The 21,969-nt window shown below is 45.1% G+C and overlaps 1 protein-coding gene across 2 annotated transcripts in view; it reads right to left on the bottom strand.

Annotated features, from left to right (window-relative positions):
• PCSK2 (proprotein convertase subtilisin/kexin type 2) overlaps positions 1 to 21,969 on the bottom strand; it is a 210,732-nt gene that overhangs the window by 32,985 nt on the left and 155,778 nt on the right. For both annotated transcript variants that reach the window (XM_029221234.1, XM_029221235.1), the window contains 2 exons: positions 15,921 to 15,997; positions 5,935 to 6,023 (listed from right to left, as the gene is read on the bottom strand). In XM_029221234.1, coding sequence (XP_029077067.1) covers positions 5,935 to 6,023; positions 15,921 to 15,997 — 166 coding nt within the window. The remainder of the gene's footprint in view (positions 1 to 5,934; positions 6,024 to 15,920; positions 15,998 to 21,969) is intronic.

Here is a 21,969-nt window from a genome sequence, read left to right on the forward strand (position 1 = left end):
TGTCCATTTATTTGGTTTTGTGAATTTTGAATAATACACTTTCAGTTTCGATTTTTTGTCTCAGTCCCTTTTGGCTAAAGATGCCAAACATTGATATAAAAATTAAAACTAAGAAAAGAATTAGGTTGTCTTAAAGAGTTACTTTAATAAAGGCATGTTTAAAATAAAAAATGGAAATTAACCTTTCTCTTCAAAACATATAAATAAGTGGATAAGGAAATGTAAGTAATTAAACTTTAAAAAAAGTTTTGAAGTTATTAAAGCTTTGAGACAGCACCAAGACTTTGGGACAGCCTGGATGTACCAGTCTGCGTGTTACAGAGCATTTACTCTTTGGGAGCCAGACTAATTGGAATTTTTCTCTCTCCTTGCCATGTGTTAGCTAGAAGAAGTGGTAACAGCTGTGCTCATGGAAACAGGCAACAGAAGTCAAAGAGAAAGCTCATCTTAAGGAAGAAGTTTCTAGAGTTACCCACGTCCAAAGGCAGAACAGACTTTGTTGTGAGGGAGTGAGTTTCCCATCACTGGAGGCGTGCCGTTCCAGGCTGGGTCCAGGCTACATCAGGAGAGCAGGAAAAGAGAAGCTGTTCTGGACTTTCCTGGTGGCACGGTGGTTAAAAATCTGCCTGCCAGGGCAGCGGGCACAGTTTCAAGCCCTGGTCCTGGAAGATCCCATGTGCCGCAGAGCAACTAAACCCGTGCACCACGACTACTGAGCCTGTGTGCCACAGCTACTGAAGCCTGCGTGCCCAGAGCCTGTGCTCCGCAACAAGAGAAGCCACCGCAGTGAGAAGCCCGCACACTACAACAGAGTAGCCCCCGCTCACCGCAACTAGAGAGAGCCCACGCACAGCAACGAAGACCCAATGCAACCAAAAATTAATTAATTAATTAATAAAGAAAAAACAAGAGAGAGAAGCTCTTCAAGTGTTTTAGTGCAGAGACCCAGGCTGCGCTGGATACTAAATTGTTGTACAATTTACTAGCTGTGTGGCCCCATGTTCAGTTTCGTTCTCTGTAAAAGAGGGATAATAATATATAATAAATATGTTCTCTTTATAAAATATATAATAATGTATGATAAAGCTGTAAAGAGGGTTAAGTGAGTTAAGGGTTTTGCATCGTGCCAGACACATTGGAAGAGACAATATGTTATTATTATTATTGCTACTGTTATTGTTGTTATCATCATGCAAGTGTCAGTGGGTGTTCGGACTCAGGGAACTTTAGACCCTCTTTGGGGCCCAAGATTTTGTGATTCTGACGGGTAAATGGAAAAGATGAGCCGCTGGGAATTCACACGCTCTATTTCCAGCATCCAGATGACACACAGTGGATGGATGGCCGTGATGCTCGTTGGCCTGGAGTGGCCTAGGGTGTTGATGCAAAGGGGTCCCCTGCCTGTCTTCACTGCTGGTGGACATTCCCAGTGTGCCCTTGCTGGGGAGGGGAAGTGGGTGATGAGAAGGCCTAGGTCTCCTTGGAACTAATTTGATTGGGATAAAGTAGCAAAGGTGAGACGGTGCTGGTAGAAGGGGAGATACCTGGTAGAAATTCCATCAGCTTTGGGTTCTTAGATCTTTCTGCCCTTAATCCCTTAACTCCATTCATCCACCGATTCTTTTATTCAGTGATTAATCTCTACTGATTATCATGGGTTTATCCACAGACGCTTCCTTCTCTTTATTCCTTCCTTGCTTTCTGTCACTCAGCAAATAGAGTTTGAGCATCCTCTGTGTGCCAGACCCTGCTGTGGGTGCGAAGGTGAGAGAAAACAGACATGGCTCCTGTCTTTGTGGACACTTGTCTGCCTGTGGAGAATGATACTGATCAAAGAACCAGGCACAAGAATTTGTGATAACTGACAGTATTAGTGCTGGGAAGAGAAGATTCAGCATCTTTATCTGTGGATGGGGACTGGCCTGCGCAATGATGTTGGAGGATGCCATGGGGACCCGCTTGCTGCAGGATGAAGAGGTGGTAGCCAGGTGGGCCGTAGGGGGCAGGTGTTCTGGGCAGAGGGAGAGCACATACAAAGGCCCAGTAGAGGAAGGAGTGTGGCTACACTTCCTGACTCACAGTTGCTAGGAAGTTTCCTCTAAATTATATTTACACAGAGACTAACCACATGTGTATGGGAACTTAATATACAATGAAGGTGGCACCACAAATCAAAGGGACGGGATGGATTATTACATAGATGGTATTGGGGATGTTTGCTCACTATTTGGAGAAAAATAAAACTTGACCCCAGCTGGCATGACATACAGAGGTGGAATCCAGTTGGACTAATGGCCTCATGTGAAAGTTTGGGAGAAGATCCTTGTGCTGATTAAAACTGATCAGGGGCTAATATGTGGGACATACCAAGAACATGTGCAAATTAACAGGATAAAGACAGGAACCTCCATGGAAAAATGAGAAAGTGTATGAGTAGACGAGAAACCCAAAAGGCTCACAGGCCGATGAAGAGATGCTCAATGATTTTTTTCCTTGTTTCCCTTCAGAGGACTCATTTTATCATCTTGTCTCCACTTTCCTTTCTTTTTCTGGACTGAGATTCTGCAGCACCTTAACTTTAACCTTTTTTTGAAGACAAGAGACCCGGGATCTAGGGGGCAGTTGGGACATCGCCTCCCTACCCTGTGACTGAACACCTTGAGACGAGCAGTGATACGGATCGGCCACCAGATGGCGCTCCAGACCTCCCCAGCTCAGAAAGCTCGGGAAAGGAAAGATTCTCCGGAGAGTACGGCCCATTTATTAGTAGAATAAGGAAAATCAGCCAACTTTTGAAATTGCCAGCCAGAATGAACAAAATGTTCCCCCCAGATTTGTAAGGTAGAATTCTGCTTCTGTTGCGATTCCTGAGTACCTCTCCAGGGCTTTCTCAGGAAGAATTCCTTTCGCTCCCCTGGGGGAGCCCTGAGTCACTGGATGTCCTGCCGGGCACAGGGTGGGGACTGGACCTTCCTGCCCCTGAGCGCTTAGGACCCGTAAGAGTGGCTACAGAGGAACCAAGCTGGGGTTAAAGGAGCGCAAGAAGGCGGCCCCTTTGCTCAGAGCCTCTGTGGGGCTGGGCCTGCCTCCCCCCGGCTCTGGGCTGGGCTCCTGGATCCTCAGAGCCTTGCCTTGAGACCTGTGAGCTATCGGGGTCCATGGACACGGGTCGGGTCGTGTCTTTGAGGTACCGGGCTGCATCCGCTCGCCTTTGGCATCAGGGGCGAGTCAGAGGCTGTCACACTGCCTGGATCTGCCCACCCGAACGAGGGGCTTGCCTGGGGCGTGTCCTCTGCCTTGCGGGTGGAGCTGCAGGCGGGACAGCCCAGGTGCTCGAGGCTGAGGTCCCGTCCCCCACCCGACCCCACCCACCGATGAGGGATGGGAGTTGGTGGATAAACTCCCAGCCTCCTCCTCTCGGGGGGCAAGAGCCCCCCAGAGCCCCAGTTAGGGAGCCCCAGCTCATCTACACACCCTCTGTTGGTCTCTCTTCCCACCATCTTTCCCTCTCTTTCCCTCACTGGCTTCCCAGGGTCACCTCCCAAAGAAACTCCTTGCACCCAGATCCTTGCTTCAGGTTTGCTTTTAGGGAATTCAAAGAGAGCAGGAGAATCAGGTACATTTGATAAGCAGCTTAGATGTTTTCAGAGTGCAAATTACAAGAGAGAAAAAGAAGAAGCAGATGGAGAAAAAGACCCCAGCGGACCTCCAATTGCCATGAGCTAATCCCAACTCTTCATTGTTGCAGGCACTTGTTCTGAGGATCCCTTGTTCAAAAATCCAGTTACTTTGGGCATGCAGAAACTTCAAAACTCTTTTGAAGACCGTCATTGTGAATGAGAAATCCACGTTTGACATTTTCAGTTGCCTCCACTCTGCCCTGCGAACAGGGAACCCCCCCACTCAGATAGCACCCGGAGTGTGAGCCTGGCTTGTAATATATTAACTTTCCCCTGAGCTCATAATGCCTTCTGACATTCTGATGCCAGCATTTTGGAGGCACACAGAATACAGAGAGATGAAAGCCAAGGGGCAAAGCCGCCCCAGTTACATTTCAGAACCCTCTGGATGTATTCGTTTGAGGAATTCAGCACCCAGCTCAGGCAAACCTCTTAGCAGACAGTGTTGAAAGAGGTTAATGGTGGGTTTGTATAGGTTGCTCTTGCTTTATTTAGGTTCCTGGAAATGCAAGTGTCAGCACAAAGTATGTTTATGGTTCTATTAAATCATCAGGAAAAAAATATCAAGACAGTTGTAAAAAAAAGAAAAGCAAGGTTGGATGACTCAGCCTGAATAAATAAAGAACCAAATTTGATGCAAAACTTGGAATAAGCCAGGAGCCACTCCGTTCTCCAGCATCTTGTTGAAAGCTTATGAACCCCTTTCTCTCATTTTCTCTCTCCCTTTCTGTCTCTCTCTATTTTTTTTTGGCAGGGGGAGGTGTCGGTTTCTAAATTTCTGGTGACCAGCCACCCATCTTTCTAAAGGCCCATAAAGAGGAATATGTTAAATATGTTTCCCGTGGAACTTAATAAAAAGGTTCTAGGTAGAATATTTTCCCTTAAAGATGAGAGGCGCTGTGCAAACAAACAAACATACAAAAAACCCCACCAAAAACATTTGGAAGAGTTCTGAGTATGTTTACAATAATCTGTACACACCTCCTTATATTCTACCGTCCTTATTTGATTCCTATTAAAATGCTATGGTTACTTGGACAAAACTGTAATTCGAAAAGATAGGGAACCCTCCTCTTAACTGTTGGTGGGAATGTAAATTGGTGCAGCCATCATGGAAACAGTATGGAAGTTCCTCAGAAAACTAAAAATAGAGTTGCCATATGAACCAGAAATCCCACTCCTGGGCACATATCCAGACAAAACTATAATTTGAAAAGACATATGCACCCCTACGTTCATAGCGGCACTATTCACAATAGCCAAGACATGGAAGCAACCTAAATGTCCATCGACAGATGAATGGATAAAGAAGATGTGGTACATATATACAATGGAATACTACTCAGCCATGAAAAGAATGAAATAATGCCATTTGCAGTAACATGGATGGACCTGGAAAGTATTATACTAAGTGAAGTAAGTCAGAAAGAGAAAGACAAATACCATATGATATCACTTATATGTGGAATCTAAAATATGACACAAATGAACTTATCTAAGAAATGGAAACAGACTCACAGACATAGAGAACAGACTTGTGGTTGCCAAGGGGGAGGGCAGGTGAGGGAGTGTTGGATTGGGAGTTTGGGATTAGCAGATGGAAACTAATATATATAGAATAGATAAACAACAAGGTCCTGCACAGGGAACTATATTCAATATCCTGTGATAAATCATAATGGAAAAGAATATGAAAAAGAATATCTATACACACACACACACACACACACACACACACATATATGTATAACTGAATTACTTTGCTGTACACCAGAAACTAACACAACATTGTAAATCAACTCTACTCCAATAAAAAAAAAAAGATGTTATGGATACTGACACACAAAGAGTACAGACAGTACAATTCCATTTATATAAAGTTTAAAAACTGGGAATAACTGACATTTGCTGTTAGAAATCAGGGTCGTGACTGTTCTTGTGTGTATGGGCAGTAACTGGGAGGGGACACAAGGAGGGCTTTGGGGTGCTGGTCGAATTTTGTTTCTTGATGGTTACATGGATGTGGTCAGTTTATGAAACTTCATTGACCTATGTACTCATGATCTGTGCACCTTAAAAAAATTTTTAAGTTTATTGATCTTGCCATATAGGTTAAGTTAAAAAAATGTTTTTCACTCTTGCTAAGTGTACGAGTCCCCGCTCTCCTGCTCCACTGGGAATCTTTGCCGCACAGTGGCCAGACCCAAGACCCGAGTGTGATGCCTCCTGGGATTGTTTGGCAGGGACAGCCTACCTGCGACCTTGGAACCGTAGGCCACTCCGACCCCACAGATGTTGTTGTTGGCGACTGCAGAAACTTCCCCAGCACATCGGGTCCCATGGCTGCGGAGAAGAGTAAAGACAAGCCAGATACAGTGTCAAACGACTTGGAGAAGATCCCTTAAATTCTATATATGGTTCTTTTCAATGGTTCAGTTAGCCCGGAGCCAACCCAGGCCCCTGGCTTTTCCATCTGTGTCTCTCCTTTCGACCCCTTCCAATTCTCAGCTGCCCTTCCTGACCTTGGCTCGTTTCTACCATGAAGAGTCTTCTCAGAACATTTTCGACCTTGAGAGGTGATCTTTACTTTAAAATTTGAAGTGTCTTACTGGGGAAAACAGTTATAGGCTTTCTGTGAAAAGGAGACACAATCTAAGACAGGTTGGTGCTGGTCGAAACAGCTGATTTTTTTTTTTAAGCGCTAGAATTGTGGGCTGGTGTTTATTTTCAAGGCTGGTTCTGTCCACAGGCAGGTAATGAATGCTGCCTGCCAGTTGTGGGATGAAAGTTATTTACCTTTTTGGATTATAGCCTCCTTTAGGACATACTGAATGCTACAAATCCCCCACCTTGCTCTGGAACCAAGTAAACACACACTGGTAACTGTTTGCATTCAATTTCGAGGGGTCCACAGAATTTGAGGCCGACCAGATTAAGAATCCCAAGCATCTATTAGATAATCTTTCTGAAGTTTGCCGGCCTTACAATTCTGAGCAAGGCCTTCTCAGGGCTTATGTTCTAGAATGTTCTCTGCAATAGACACTGGAATTTCATTAACTGTTTCCCTTTGCTCCCTTTTCTGTTACACCAAAGGAATCCAAACAGCTCTCCCCTTGAACTGGGCCGGCCTGGTGGCTGGCTTGGACCCATGGGAGGCAGCGGGAAGATGCCCTCTATCCTCTGGGCCAGGGTCCGTACAGAGGAGCTTGGGCTACAGCTGAGGCCACGCGGGGAGTGCAGCCGGGCAGCCCCCATTGTTCCAACATACCTCAGGTGAGGTCCCTGGAGGCCTCCCTCCCCCAGACCCAGACGGGTTACCCCGTCAGCAGCACATGGAGAGAGACAGGTGCCCACCTAAGTTGCAGGATTGTGAGCTAGTAGATGTTCTCTTTTAAGCCACTAGGTTTCGGGGCCGTTTGTTAAACGGCAACGGGGAACTGAACCCTGCATAAACTCGAAGTCAATCAGAATGCCGTGTTTTAACCCCAAACAGCATTCAAGAGGAGGAGTGGTCCAATGTACACATCACTGGAAATGGCCAGCCCCAACCTGGAAGTCCATCCTAATGGCCCATGAAGCAGCTAAATACGCAGTCGGCTGCAAAAGTGTCAGCTTGGCCTGCAGAGGGACGGTGGTGAGGGCTGGCTTCCCCCTCACTATTCACACGGCGGGTGCAGGAAGGGATGTGGGGAAGGGGACTTATTGGCTGCGTAGCCCAAAAAGTCCTGATTTCTGCAGTGTAGACGCTTTGCCACATTCTCTTAGGGCAAGCAAAGCTCACACCCGCCCTTAAAAAATCACATCGGAGGACTGAAAATATACACACATATTTTCTCTCTATATATGAGCAAAAGTGAATCCTGCCTCCATGAAGGCTACACATCTCACAGACTCAAAATTGCCTTTGGAACAAGAATGAAATCTGTAGGTGGTGTCTGAGGAGACCTCGTCGTGACTGCAGAGGTCAGCCCTGTGGTGGAAGCTCTGTGAAGACCCCACGTGCTGACTGAGTAAACCCCTGTCTTCTTGCCTGTAAGTTTTTGGTAGATCTCATGTGAGATTTTTGAGAAGGGACTTAGTTATGGTTTAACTTGATGGGAGAAACTACCATGGACGTGGCTTTCATGGCCCTCATCTTATTCTCAGTGCTGAAGAAAATGGTAAATAAAATTCTGAAAAACAGCATGGAAGTATACACACATGTATCTATACAAAGTGAAACATATACATACACATTTTATATTGATTCGTATGTAGACTTTAAATGTATATATTCAAGTATATAGTTGTACTTTTATCTACTTATGTATTTGTAATTATATACTTCTATATTCATATGTATATATACTTACACATTATATATAATCCACATATTAGATATTTAAATATATAAAATACACGCCATATTAAGAGAACATGCATATTCTTTATATATACACACATATATATTTACAAATGGAACTTGCACGGACACTGATTAAATTTGGCTGGCTCCCTTGCTGTTTGGTTCATGCTAAACAAATAAATATTTGTTTGATTTTTTATTTTTTTTTTGCGGTACGCGGGCCTCTCACTGCTGTGGCCTCTCCCGTTGCAGAGCACAGGCTCCGGACGCGCAGGCTCAGCGGCCATGGCTCACGGGCCCAGCTGCTCCGCGGCATGTGGGATCTTCCCGGACCTGGGCACGAACCCGCGTCCCCTGCACCGGCAGGCGGACTCTCAACCACTGCGCCACCAGGGAAGCCCCAAATAAATATGTGAAGAAAAGTTTAAAACGCAGTGCCACCTCTAATTCGAGTGAGCACTAATTTCCTTATTATTTAATAATCAGCCCTGCCAGGCTCTCCTTTCCGAGGCATTGCCTGGAACAGTCGATGCTTTGACCGACATCTGTGAAGCACACATTATGCTGGTGGAGGGGGGCCCTGCTCTGAGGAGCGAGGAGGGCCAAGAGCACCTGCTGTGGACGCGGCAGTCGTTCCTCACCAGGGACCACAGTCAGTGCTTTTCTTGTCGCACCCCCTTTACCCCTCGCGGGAGTAGGTACTGCTCCATTTCACAGATGTCAAAGCTGAGTATCCGAGGATCTGGGCCAGGTCTGAGACCCAGGGTCAGCTACTGGACCACCCATCACCCTCCCACCCTGTGACAGACCTTCTCTGCCCTAAAACTGCTCACGAAAGGCTGGAGGACAAAATCGTGCGAACTTCCTTGAGCAGATTAAAGACACTGAATGCTTCCATATCCTTAATTTTGGCCTTTAAGTGGGGAGATGACTGTCGTGGTCCCTCCAGAGGAACATATGGGAAAAAACATTTCATTGCTAAATTAGGCGACACTAATTATAAGCGGGTAGTGGCTCCCTGTAATTGTTGGTGACACCAGGCCTCTTCACACCCCTGGGCCTCTGTCGGCTCCGTCGCCACGGCCTTGAGTGCCTTCCTTCAGTCCTGTTTTCCTGATCATCTCAGAGAACGAGCTTGCTCTTCTGAATATCAGGAGAATCCTTTTCCAAGTCCATATTCATCTGGCCCCTTTGCTCTCTCAAGAACATTCAGTAGCTCCCCTTTGTCTCTAGAGTAAACCACGAGTCTGTCAGAAGTGGACATAGCTGTGGGTGTGGGGAGGAGGGACAAAGCTCGGTGGCTTGATTGGCCTCCTTTTTTTTTTGAAATTCAGTAAATGTTTATTGATTGGCTGATTGAATAAAACAGTACAGGTGAGAAGCCTGATTAGCTCACAGAAGAGTGGGAATTGGCAAAAAAGATGTTATCTAACAAAATCTGAGTAAGTTATAATCTTTTCAAACGTCTTCAACGTATTCAGAACAAAAGTAATTTAAAAGATAGATTACTGAACAGTGCTCCACAGGAAGGGCAAGAAGACTGGCTTTTGGTGAAGATCCAACACTGGTGTGGACCCATCGTCTGGCCCCTGGAAGACCTGAACGGCTGACGAGGGTTAGTGAGTACTCTCTGGTTCTATAGAACCAAGCCCGTAATTTTGTGCTTTAACTAATTAATGGCCTCCTTCTGACAAAGGTCACCGGCGGGCAAGTGACAGGAGTCAGGGGTATCATGTTGCCAGAACGGCCTCGATCTACTGTTCCCCTGGGCCTGTGCCCTTGGCAGTGATTTTCTTGCTGCTTCATGAAGAGGGGAAGCACAGTTCCCCTACCTTGAGTCTGGCTGGCCTCGTGACTTGCTTTGGACAAAAGAATGTGGTGGAAGGGATGGGCCTGGCCCCCAAGAGGACCACAGCTGCTCTTTCTCCTGAAACTGCCCTGGTGCCATGTGGACAAGCCCAGGCTGGCCCATTGGATGGTGAGAGACTGTAACCCCTCATGCCTGTCACCCAAGCTGACAGCCAGCTGTCCCCCAGACATGCGAGAGAGGCCATCCTAAGCCAGCTAGCCCCCAGCCTCCCTGCCAACCAACCCTGGATGCAGGGACGAGCCAGATCAACAGAACTGTCCAGCCGACCTACAGACTTGTGAGTGATATCAGTGTTTATTGCTTTAAGCTACTACTTTTGGGATGATTTGTTATGTGGCATTACTTGGCAATAGATAAGTGATACACTGGACAAGCAAGGCTGGAGGGACAATCCCAGGTTAACCTGTGCAGGGTGGGGTTTAAGCCTGGACCCTGATGATGGCTGCACTGGGGCTTCCCTACAGCCGTGGTGGCTGCTGAGATGTCCAAGAAAACCCTGAGGACCTGCTCCAACTCTGGGAGGGGGCACATCTCCAGAGAGACGGTGCCCCTTCTTCCACATTGCTGACCTTTCACTAGAGTGACTGGCCACCCTTCTTGCCCTTTCCAGCCAAAGCATGCATTTCTATGTGACTCCATTCGGGGAGAGATGGACGGGGCAGCATGCATACAGCACCTCTCATTTACTGACACCCACCGCGGGTGGGCACCATGCCAAGAGTGCTGCAGGCTTTGTTTTATTTAATTCTCACAACTATCATTATCCCCATTTTAAAGAAGAGGGAGTTGAGCATCAAGATACTAAGTCACTTCTCAGTTCAGAGGCAAAACCAGAATTCAGATACCGGTTTGCTGCTTCCGACCCCCGGTTCTTAAGCATGACCTTTATAAACAAGATGAAAAGACAACCCTCAGAATGGGAGAAAATATTTGCAAAGGAATTTACAGACAAAGGATTAATCTCTAAAATGTGTAAACAGCTCATGCAGCTCAATATTTAAAAAACAGACAACCCAATCAAAAAATGGGCAGAAGGCCTAAACAGACATTTCTCCAAAGAAGACATACAGATGGGCAAGAGGCACATGAAAATCTGCTCAACATCACTAATTATTAGATAAATGCAAATCAAAACTACAATGAGGTATCCCTTCACACCAGTCAGAATGGCCATCATCAGAAAATCTACAAACAATAAATGCTGGAGAAGGTGTGGAGAAAAGGGAACCCTCTTGCACTGTTGGCGGGAATGTAAATTGTTACAGCCACTATGGAGAACAGTATGGAGGTTCCTTAAAAAAATCTAAAAACAGAACTACCATATGTCCCAGCAATCCCGCTACTGGGCATATACCCAGAGAAAACCATAATTCAAAAAGACACATGCACCTCAATGGTCATTGCACTGTTTACAATAGCCAGGTCATGGAAGCAACCTAAATGCCCATCAACAGACGAATGGATAAAGAAGATGTGGTACATATACACAATGGAATATTACTCAGCCATAAAAAGAACGAAATTGGGTCATTTGCAGAGACGTGGATGGACCTAGAGACTGTCATACAGAGTGAAGTAAGTCAGAAAAGGAAAAACAAATACAGTATATTAATGCATATATGTGAAATCTAGAAAAATGGTACAGATGAACTGGTTTGCAAAGCAGAAATAGAGACACAGATGTAGAGAACAAACATATGGACACCAAGGGGGGAAAGTGGCAGAGGGGTGGGTGGTGGTGGTGGTGGGATGAATTGAGAAATTGGGATTGACATATATACACTAATATGTATAAAATAGATAACAAATAAAAAATTAAATCTTAAAAAAATATATCATGTATTCCTGATGCTCAGAAATGTGCAGATAAAAAGTGTGATGGTTAAATTTATGTGTCAATTTGGTTGGGACATGGTGTGCTCAGATATTTGATTAAGCATTATTTTGGGTGTTCCTGTGAAGGTGTTTTTTTGGATGAGGTTCACATTTAAATTGGTGGACTCTGAGTAAAGCAGATTGTCCTCCGTAGTGTGGGTGGGCCTCATCCAATCCGTTGAAGGTCTGAATAGAACAAAAAGACCAGCCTTCTCTGGCTAAGAGAAAATCCTCCAGCACTGCCTTTGGACTCCAGCTCGTCTCTCCTGGGTCTCCAGCCTGCCAGCCCACCCTGCGGATTTTGGACTTGCCAGACCCCATAAACAAATCTCTTTCTTTTTATATACATATCTGATTTGTTCTTTTTCTCTGCAGAATCCTGACTAATTCAAAAAGTAACTTAGTGGTTTAACCAACTTTCACTTGTTCTTTGGCTCACTCACTGGTTAGGGTCATTGGCTTAGGTTTTCTTCTACAACATGGTCTGTCTTTGCCACATGATTTTTGGTGGTGACAGAACATACTAACTGGTAACCAAGCTCATTTTCTTTTATTCCTGGGATCGGGTTAGGCTCCATTTCCCAGCCTCCCCCACACGTGCATGTGGCCAAGTGACTGAATTTCAGCTGTTGTTATGTGGGTGACAGGATGTATGCTGCTTCCTGGCCCGGCTCATAAAAATCCCCAGAGCCATTGTCCATGTTCTGTCCCTCTAGTCCCTCATGCAAACCTCCAAGGTGGAGCTTTAGTTCCATTTTACAGATAGGGGAAACTGATTCAGGGATCACTTATTCCGTACCAAGCGATCAATATACCACTACCTTTGTCCATTATAATCTACTGTATTTTTGTCTCTTAAGAAAAGAATAATTACCACCCGAGGACCGTAAAATCCCCCCATATGGCAAACATTAGTTACCAAAGTAGAAATGATTATACCAAAATATAGATATTTCTTTTGCCATCTGTATGATTCTCTCCACAACCCCAAATCTGTGTTACGTCTATTTCTTTTAGCTGAAGGGGAAATTTTAAATAATGAAAACTTGTGTCATCCAGGCAGCGGACTAGAAATTTTTTTAAAAACTCACAACTTTGTGGTATTTCTCCAGCGGCTCAGAAGAGCTCACAAAATTAAACTCTCTTGGATTTCACTGTACTCTGGATTGGCTAGAGAGAGGGGGTTGATTGCAAAGAGCAACCTTTGAGCTGATATCGGCTTAGGAGGTAGTCTCAACACTCACATGAAAGAAAAACTTAGATTAGGTCTTTGAAGGCAGTTTGGATTTTGTTATTCAGGAGGCAATTTCAGAATTAGTCCATAAAGACAGAAGGGAAAGATGTTTGTCTATTTCTAAGCCCTTACGTGTTCCCAGGGTAAAGTATTGGTTTCCATCACTGTGCTAATAACCAACCAGAGAGAGCAATTTTCCCCCCATATTCTTTTTAGGCCTGTTTATTGGGTTCTTCAGAATGAAAAATGACTTTTAATTTAAAAAAGTTAATCACTGAAAATCGTTCTTATTTGAAGGTTTAACTAATGCTATCAATCAAACGTGCCCACATAGAGACAGATGATCCTTGGCATCCATTTATCCATATTTCCCTTCATTTTGGTTGCTTGAATAATAAATGTCTTCTCTCTTCCTGAATTTATAGTAAACTTTTTGTGACCAGGAATCGCATCTAATCCAGAATCTCTTACTCTTTAGGGCGTAATAGATAGAGCGTGCTGCACCCTGAGATGCTCCGTAAATATGCCCGATGGTGGGGATGACATTTCAATGGTGTATATGCCTGTCAGAGAAATGCTATGCAAGAGAGATTTTTATGGACAGCAGCACAGCAATGGAATACAGATCTGCAGTGCATCACCAAACATTGACCTAAAACCCAGCAAGGCTGCAAGATTATTGACAAAGTGTGAGCTGCAGACCTTGGGAGAAGCAGGCAGCTCTGAAATGGACAGATGTCAAGGGCACTCAACATCTTGGCATGGCTGAGAAAGTATGCCACCCATCCATCAACCAGCCAATCAATATTTATTGAATGCCAGAAAAAAATGTGATACTAGATCCTGATACCTCATAGCAAATCAGTTACAGCTGTGTTGCATATTATTGATGTTTATTAAATATGTATTATTTTCTACCTTTTTGCAGTTTGGGTTATTGTTGCTGCTGTGGCCGTTATTATTTTGCTTGGTCGTCTGTATTTCTCTGATTGCAAGATAGGAGGAAATTACACTCCTCTTCCAAATTTCTCAACTGTGTTTCAAATACATACCCGGAGCACAGATACTGCATACAATTATCAAATGGTTCACGGTAGAATAAATACACTTGCTCTGCTGAAAAAGGAATAATCCTACAAAATCAAATGAAGCACAGGGCGAGGAATTCTAGTATACAGGTCCCCTAAAAGCTGTTCTGCATATGTATGAAGTTTGCCTTCATAAGGAGTCCTTGGCTTGGAGTTTTAAGTTTTTAAGTTTTAAGTATGTTCTTAAAGAAACGTACACTTGAAGGAAAGCAAGAGCACAGAGAGGAGATATGATGGTTTAAAGTGTGAGGAAAGCCCAGGGGAGACACGTGGCTATTAAACTCAGTTTCCCAACCAAGGGGAACGTTCTCCTTGCTTGTTCTTGAGAGCACCCCTGGTAGAGTGTTTTATTTTCTACTTTCCACAGCAGTGAGAAGCCAATGATGGAGAGCGTGGCCTTTCCTGGGCAGGAATTGCCTCTGCGTTCTAACTGGCCTGTGTGGCAGGTAGTATGGCTGGAGCAGCAGCAAGCCCACTGCCGGTCCGCATCGGGCAGCCCTTTCATTGGAGTTTCGGTGCCGAAACTAGCTTATCCAAGAGCCCCGAGTCTGCTGAACAAAGATGGGGGTGTTGGGACTGGTGCCCAAGCCCAGAAGAGAACACCTGAAGAAACTGGCAGGCTGGAGGCTCAGACTGCCTGGGCAGTAAACCCTGCTCCAGCCAAGGGCAAGTGCTCAGGGCTCTCAGAGCTTCTGGGCAGCGGCATTCCTAGAGTGCAATGGGAGAATTGTCCTTGTCTAGGCCCCACGCCCAGTTTCCGACCCAGTCACAAGATCTCTCCTCTTTTCTCCTAGCAACCTGTCCAAACCTTTCATGCTCACCTCCTCCATGAGGCCTTCTCAGATTGCTGCCTTCTGCACCAGTCTCTAACTCCAGGACCAGTTATCCAGGACACCTCCTGAACACATCTGTACCTCTGTACCTCAGTAAGAACTGAGTCAATTTTGATTGAACAAACCACGCGCCTTAATTTCTTGATATTTCTTACATGTGATCAACAACTTAGGCAAGAATTTTACTTGGAGAAGAAAGAGACTGCATTTACATGTTTTGTAGCAAAACAGGCCAAAGAAAAACCACACTTTTGGATGAACCATTCATTGGGTAGTGTTGCCTAATAGGATGCCAAGAAGTATTTCAAACCCAGAGTTAACAATACTGTACTGCACATTTGAAAGTTGCTAAGAGAGTTGATCTCAGAAGTCCTCATCACAAGGAAAAAAGTTTCTTTATGTGACTATGTGTGGTGTCAGATGTTAACTAGACTTACAGTGGTGATCTTTTTGCAGTATAAACAAATATGGAATCATTATGTGGTACAGCTGAAACTAATTATACCTCAGTTAAAAAAATACCTCAAACCTCTGCCAATTATGCTTACTGTTTTGTCAAAAGGGACTACACGAGCTGTTATAAGGCTACAGCAAAAACACTTTTCAAAAACATATAGACACAGACCCCTCGGGCAAAAGAGCTCTCTGCAGTAGTTTCAACAGATCAACTAAAACCCATGTGTTTACAATCACCTTGTGGTGGGTTGAGAAAGCGTTTCTTATTATTCCTATTTTCTTTTTATCTTTAATAAGATGGCAAATAATTCCTAGTTCAACAGAACAAAATAGTCAAGAGATAATTCTAGAGGAGTGTTGCCATATTAAAAAAATCAAGAATTTAGAGAATGTAGCCACAAAGAAGGAAAAAAAATCACCATATAATTTAGCAAGGCATTGAGAGCATTTTGCTGGTGATACTTAAGCCTTAAAAACACAACAGAGCGGAATAAAACCCCACACCTGATGTCCCAGACACCTCAGAAGGCCCCATTTACCTGTTAAACCAGTCATCTGTGTATCGAGGGTAAGGATAGGGGTCGTTGCTGCTGAAGTCGTAGCTTGCTTCGGCGTTCTGCAAAACACAAGGTGTGTCATTAGGTCATAAAGCCAGAGGCACGGGCACGAGAGGATCCGAGAGATGCAGCCGTCTTATGTGGATGGTCCCTCCATGGAGGGCTATGTTAACATTCTCTCTGGACCAGCCCTTGAAGAGGTGACAGAGCAGACGTGCGTCCGTGAAGGATTCTATCCTCCTGTTATCCTCTTTTCCAGGCTCCCTCATCCCATCCTATTCCAGGCCCTCAAAGGGTTAGCAAATTTGCGTCCTGTGCTACCCAGGACTGTCTCCATTTTAAGCTGAGTGACACTTGTGGGTCAGTAGGGCTCCCCCGGAAGCCAGGACTCTCGTTAAGCTTCCTTGCATTGATGGCCAGAAGGATCTAGTTCTCGTGTCACAAGTGAGGTAGACTCTAGAGTTTTCTTACTTTATGCAGAGCTCACTCCAGCTCCCTGCTTCAGGCTGACCAGAGGCTTGTCTCCTTTACGTTTACGGGTGTTAAACCCAAGCCCCGAACATTGGCCATGATATCAACCTCATTTATTCACTCAACAAATATCACTGAGTCTAATATATGCCAGGGACTTTCCCAAGTATGGGACTACAATGGTGACATCCCTGCCCACATGTAAATTACAGCCTGGCTGTCGGGACAGACATCAATCCCACAAAAAATAGATAATTGCAAACAGGAGTCCTCAGCGCTACAAGATACAATGAGAAGTTTAAATTCTATTCAGTCCAATACCTCCAATTTTCCCATTGAGAGTCTTTCCCCACAGAAATCAATTACCTATTCACTTAAATTGATTTCATGCTTTAATTTGTCCGTTTAGGTCTTCAGTTGGTCAGCCTTTTATTTTGGTCCATGATGGGAGATGGTCCCCCACCATCTGATGGCTAATCCCTTCCTTCCTCTCTGACTGTCAGTTGCCCAGGTATGCTGAGCTCCGTGAAGCTCCCCTCTCCTCATCCCAACCTCCCCCCTTGGTTTTTGAGGTGTGCAACCAAGACCCCGGATGCTTTCCTGGTCCACAGTATACACTGGGCTGGGAAACACTGCGTTAGATACATATTCCAGCTGGGAAATTTCTCCATTCCATGGGCCCTGAGACATTTTAGAGAACTGTGCTCTTTTATGAGTCAAAACACTTTAGTTTGTAAACTTAATGTATTAGTGGCATAATGGTTTTAAGAGCAAATTGACAAGTTCCATGAGTTTCTGTTTCCATTTGTTGGATGGCAAAGGGCCGTCAGTAGCTGGAATGACCAGAATTGTAACACTAATTTATTTAAAAAAATGTGCTTGGGGCAGAAGTCACCTTGAAATTTGTTTAAAAAATTTTTAACTTAAAAGTTTTTAGCTTTATTGAGGTATAATTCTTATACAAGAAATTGCACACGTTTAATGTCTACATCTTGATATGTGTACACTCGTGATGCCATCACCACAACCAAGGCACTAAACATACCCATCACCTTCAAAATTTCCTTGTGTTCTTTTGTGTCTGTGTGTTCTTCTCCTTCTTTTTTTTTTTGGTACGAACATTTAACACGAGATCTATCCTCTGAACATATTTTACAGTGTATAATACCGTATTGCTGACTGCTACATGGCAGAGGTCTAGAACTTATTCATTTGCATAACAGAAACTTCATACCCATTGAGAAACAATTCCTCATTTTTCCCTCCCCCACCTTTCTATTCAAAATTTGGACCAGTCACTTATCTTGGGCATTGAACATGGCTATCCTGTGTTCTAGAATCTAGGTCTTCCTTCAAATCCTACTCTTTAGAGAGGATGTGTTCCTGTCTCCACTGTCCATAATTATTGGCAAATACCCAGGTCTGCTCCTCTCCACTTAGATCCCAAACTACCTTCATTCACCTTTAAAAGTTTAATTCTCTATCTGGGCTATAATCCCAGTCTTTGGGAGACCCTCTCAGATTTGGCATATTTTTTTTTCTTGATGTTTCTTGAGCTATTTGGATCTCAATTCTTTTGAGGGATACTATTTTGAAAGTAACTTATTCGTCTTCCCTAAGTATGTTCAATTAGCCCGATCTTCCCTGAATTTTTGAGACAAGAGCATGCTTAGGTAGAGCTGGTGGGGTTGGAATATTAAGAGGAACACAAGTTAATGGTTTTTCTTTGGGGTTTCAAAGCTGAGGTTGAAAGTTAAGTGATAGATCTGGAAGACTATTTGCTAGGCCTGGTTTGTTTCTCTGTAGAAGAAATTAAAATGGCCCAGTCTAAGGTGAATTGAATAGAAAATGTATTGAGTAGCACTTGTAGGGCCCTCAGAGGGAGCCCTGAGTGCTACCTCTCTCTTCTGAGCTGTGCTCTTGGAGTGGGAAGGGGGTGTGCTGGGATGTCCAACCTCAGAGAGGTCTGGGACTCATCCCAGGACAGGGGCGTGGAGCTGAGGACCAGAAGTAGCTCCATGAGGTGTCTTAGCTGAGGGACTCGGGGACGCCCCATTGCGTGTTCCTGTGATGCTCACTGCAGAACGGGAAGCAGCAGAATACTGTGTGGGAGGCTGAGATTAGTGAGAACACGTCAGAGAGAACCAGCGGCCCTAGGAAGTCCAAGGGTCACAACAGTGAGGGTTCAGGCAGGATCTGCGTGAAGTGGTGACCGAGGCCATCGGGGTGGGGATGCCGCAGTAGTTTTCATGGTGGACAGATGATAAGACGTGAGCTCCAGGAACCCGCCGCCTCTTCTTGATGCTGGGCTAGTCCTTTGAAGCTTGAGGGTGGAGACAGGAGGGTGGGAGCAAAACCCGTGTTGGCCAAGGACAAATTTCTACCATCAGGGCCAGCAGGTTGTTGGATAGAAATTAAATTCCACTAAAGGGCTTCCCTGGTGGCGCAGTGGTTGAGAGTCCGCCTGCTGATGCAGGGGATGCGGGTTTGTGCCCTGGTCTAGAAGGATCCCGCATGCTGCAGAGAAGCTGGGCCCGTGAGCCATGACCGCTGAGCCTGCGCGTCCGGAGCCTGTGCTCCGCAACGGGAGAGGCCACAACAGTGAGAGGCCCCCCCCCAAAAAATTCCACTAAAGAAAAATAAAATCAGAAATTTCTGCACCTTTGTGTTTGTTGCCTAAGAAATTGACCTATTTCACCAGCTTTCCGCCCTGGCTCCCCTTTCTTGTTCACAACTGTCACCTGCGGTCTGGGCCGAGGTCTTTAGCCCTGATTTCTGGTTCTGGAGAAAATGGCTTGCCGCAACGTGGGTGGGGGCAGGGGGAGGAACTGGAGAGTTCAGACAGCAGAATTTGTTCCTGAGAATCCACGGGACTCTGAGACCACTTTTACAGCAAGAAGAAAGACCATGTATTGTCTGCAGTCAAATTCACCTCGATGTTGAGTTGGATGAGGACTTAGGAACTCTACTTTTCTGTCTTTACAATGAATTTGATGACTAACGCTAATTCCTCGTGTAATAGTCTAGACTGAGGCTGAGTATTAAGGAAGGCAAACAGGTGTTCTTTGGCTGTATATTTTCTGGCAAAAAATCAAACGGTTAATAGCAAGAAAGAAGAATGAGCGATTTGTTGCAAGGGTTCTGTTTAGACTTTTAGAGCCCAAACTCGACGAGTCATTTATTCATCTGAATTACAATGTCTTCGTCCATAAAACTGTTTGTGTACAGGAATAACTTAAACTGGTCTTGGATTATACGGGAATTTTCTAAAATATCCATTAACATAGCCAACCGGGAGGAAGTAGAGTCTCTGTAGATTTAATGCTCTGCTATCCTAGGCTAAGCCAGAGGTTTGTTTTGGCTTGAATTCTGTAACTTCGTCCTAAAATGCATTAGTCTATTTTCTTTTAGAAAATACTAGCTGTTTAGTGAACATAATTTAATCATTGATGATTCAGTGTCAGGATGATTCAGAGTCACCATTAAGAGCTTGAATTATCATTGTACCATTGTGGAGAAAGTAGGAAGATTGGGCTGAATCCAAACTGACCTCGGGGCATCCCTGGAAGTTATTTCTAGAAGAAACTTCTGATAATGGCTCATTTTCTCTTTAAGAGTTGAGTGCAGGGGAAAAAATCCCTCTAGCAATTAGTATTTCTAAGGCTTAGTGTCTGAACACTTGAATGCATACTCAGAAAGAAAGGCTAGATTAACTCTCAACAAAGAAGTTTAGTAATTACGGTTTTGGATGTTGTTTGCGCTGCGCACTCTCCCATCAGAGGGCCTGCCCGCACACTAGGCTAAGTAAGGACAAGGGACTTGCTTATTTTCATGAAATCTTCTGACTCCGTTATATCTGAGGTGCTGCCATCTAAGGCACAGGCTGACATGGCACCTGTCTGACGCTATGGCTGGTCTCACCTTGGAAACTGGTGGTGGGGTCAGTGGCAATCATGTTTGTTGCTTTAACATTTTCAGAGGAGCTTCTGAGCCCCTTGAGACTGAACTCAACTCTAGCACTGCCACCCTTAACCCCCAGATCTGGAATTTACTGCCTCTGGGACAAGTGGACCTTCCTTGCTGGGTAGCACAAGACAGACGTATCTGCAGGTGTCAGCTTGAAGTAGGGGAAGGAAGAGAGGCATTAAATCAGACAGATCTGGCTTTGAACACAGGCTATTTGGTCTTGGCAATATTCTTATTTTCTGGAAACTGAGGTTTTCCTCATCTTTAAAATGCAGATAATAGCAGTGGTTGGGAGTCCACCTGCCGATGCAGGGGACGCGGGTTCGTGCCCCGGTCCGGGAAGATCCCGCGTGCCGCGGAGCGGCTGGGCCCGTGAGCCATGGCCGCTGAGCCTGCGCGTCCGGAGCCTGTGCTCCGCGACAGAAGAGGCCACAGCAGTGAGGGGCCCGCGTACCACAGATGATAAAACAGTAACTGCTCGGTTGCTGTGAGGATAAAAGGAAGTAAGGGATGTGGGCCAGCAAGCACACCGTGGATGATGTCTCACCTCTTTCTTCTGCTTTTGTGTCCTCTAATTTCTTTGATCACCTACGGCAAGAGTCACAAAATATGACCCAAAGGCCAAATCTGGCCCACCACTTGTTTTTGTAAATAAGGTTTTATTGGAACATAGTCGTGTCCATTTGTTTATGGGTTGCGTGGTGCTGTTTTCACAATATAACAGCAGACTTAAGTAGTTGTGGCAGAAGCCTACCAATCTTAGAATATTTACTCTATTTTATAGAAAGTGTTCCTCAACACTTGACTGACTTCCTAGGCCTTTGGGCGCCCAGGCTGCCTGCTGATAGCCTGAGGCTTGCGCTACAGCATCTCACCCAGTCCTGCCTTCCTAGGAGGCTCCTAGGAACTAACCTCACTATGTTGCTAAGAGTTTGAAGTTTACCTGTCCTGGGCCTCACACCAATCAAAAGTAGGTTATCAGGTGTTCCTGTGCCCAGAAATGGGGGCTCAGCCCACTTGTGGAGGCCATGAGGGCATCCCGCTGGGATGGCAGGGAAGCCCCACCATTGTCCCCACCGCCCCTCTGCCCATCGTGGGTTGAAGGCTAGTCCTAGGGGCACCGACCCTCTAGTTCATCTGTCTTTCCATCTACAATTATCCTGTCCGTGCCCATGGTCAGAACATCACCCTTGGCAGGTGTTTGCAGTAAACGGCATGTGCCCAGGTGATATGGGCACGTGTGGCGTCTGCTACACAAGGGCTCGCCCATCTTTCATTTTTAAAACTGATGTTGCTTCGACATTCTGACAATACCAGTCTCTCATAATAGACCAATGTATTTAATATAAAGGTCCGTTGGTGTGATTGAATTTTTTAGAGCACTAAGGAGCAAACTCTGTGGTCTGACTATAAAATTAGGCAAGTGGCATTTTTTTTTAACATCTTTATTGGAGTATAATTGCTTTACAATGGTGTGTTCATTTCTGCTGTATAACAAAGTGAATCAGCTATATGTATACATATATCCCCATATCTCCCCCCTCTTGCATCTCCCTCCCACCATCCCTATCCCACGCCTCTAGGAGGCAAGCGG

Source organism: Monodon monoceros, unplaced genomic scaffold, assembly GCF_005190385.1.
Source record: "Monodon monoceros isolate NGI ecotype Baffin Bay Population unplaced genomic scaffold, NGI_Narwhal_1 Super_Scaffold_13, whole genome shotgun sequence".
NCBI classification, from domain to species: Eukaryota; Metazoa; Chordata; class Mammalia; order Artiodactyla; family Monodontidae; genus Monodon; species Monodon monoceros.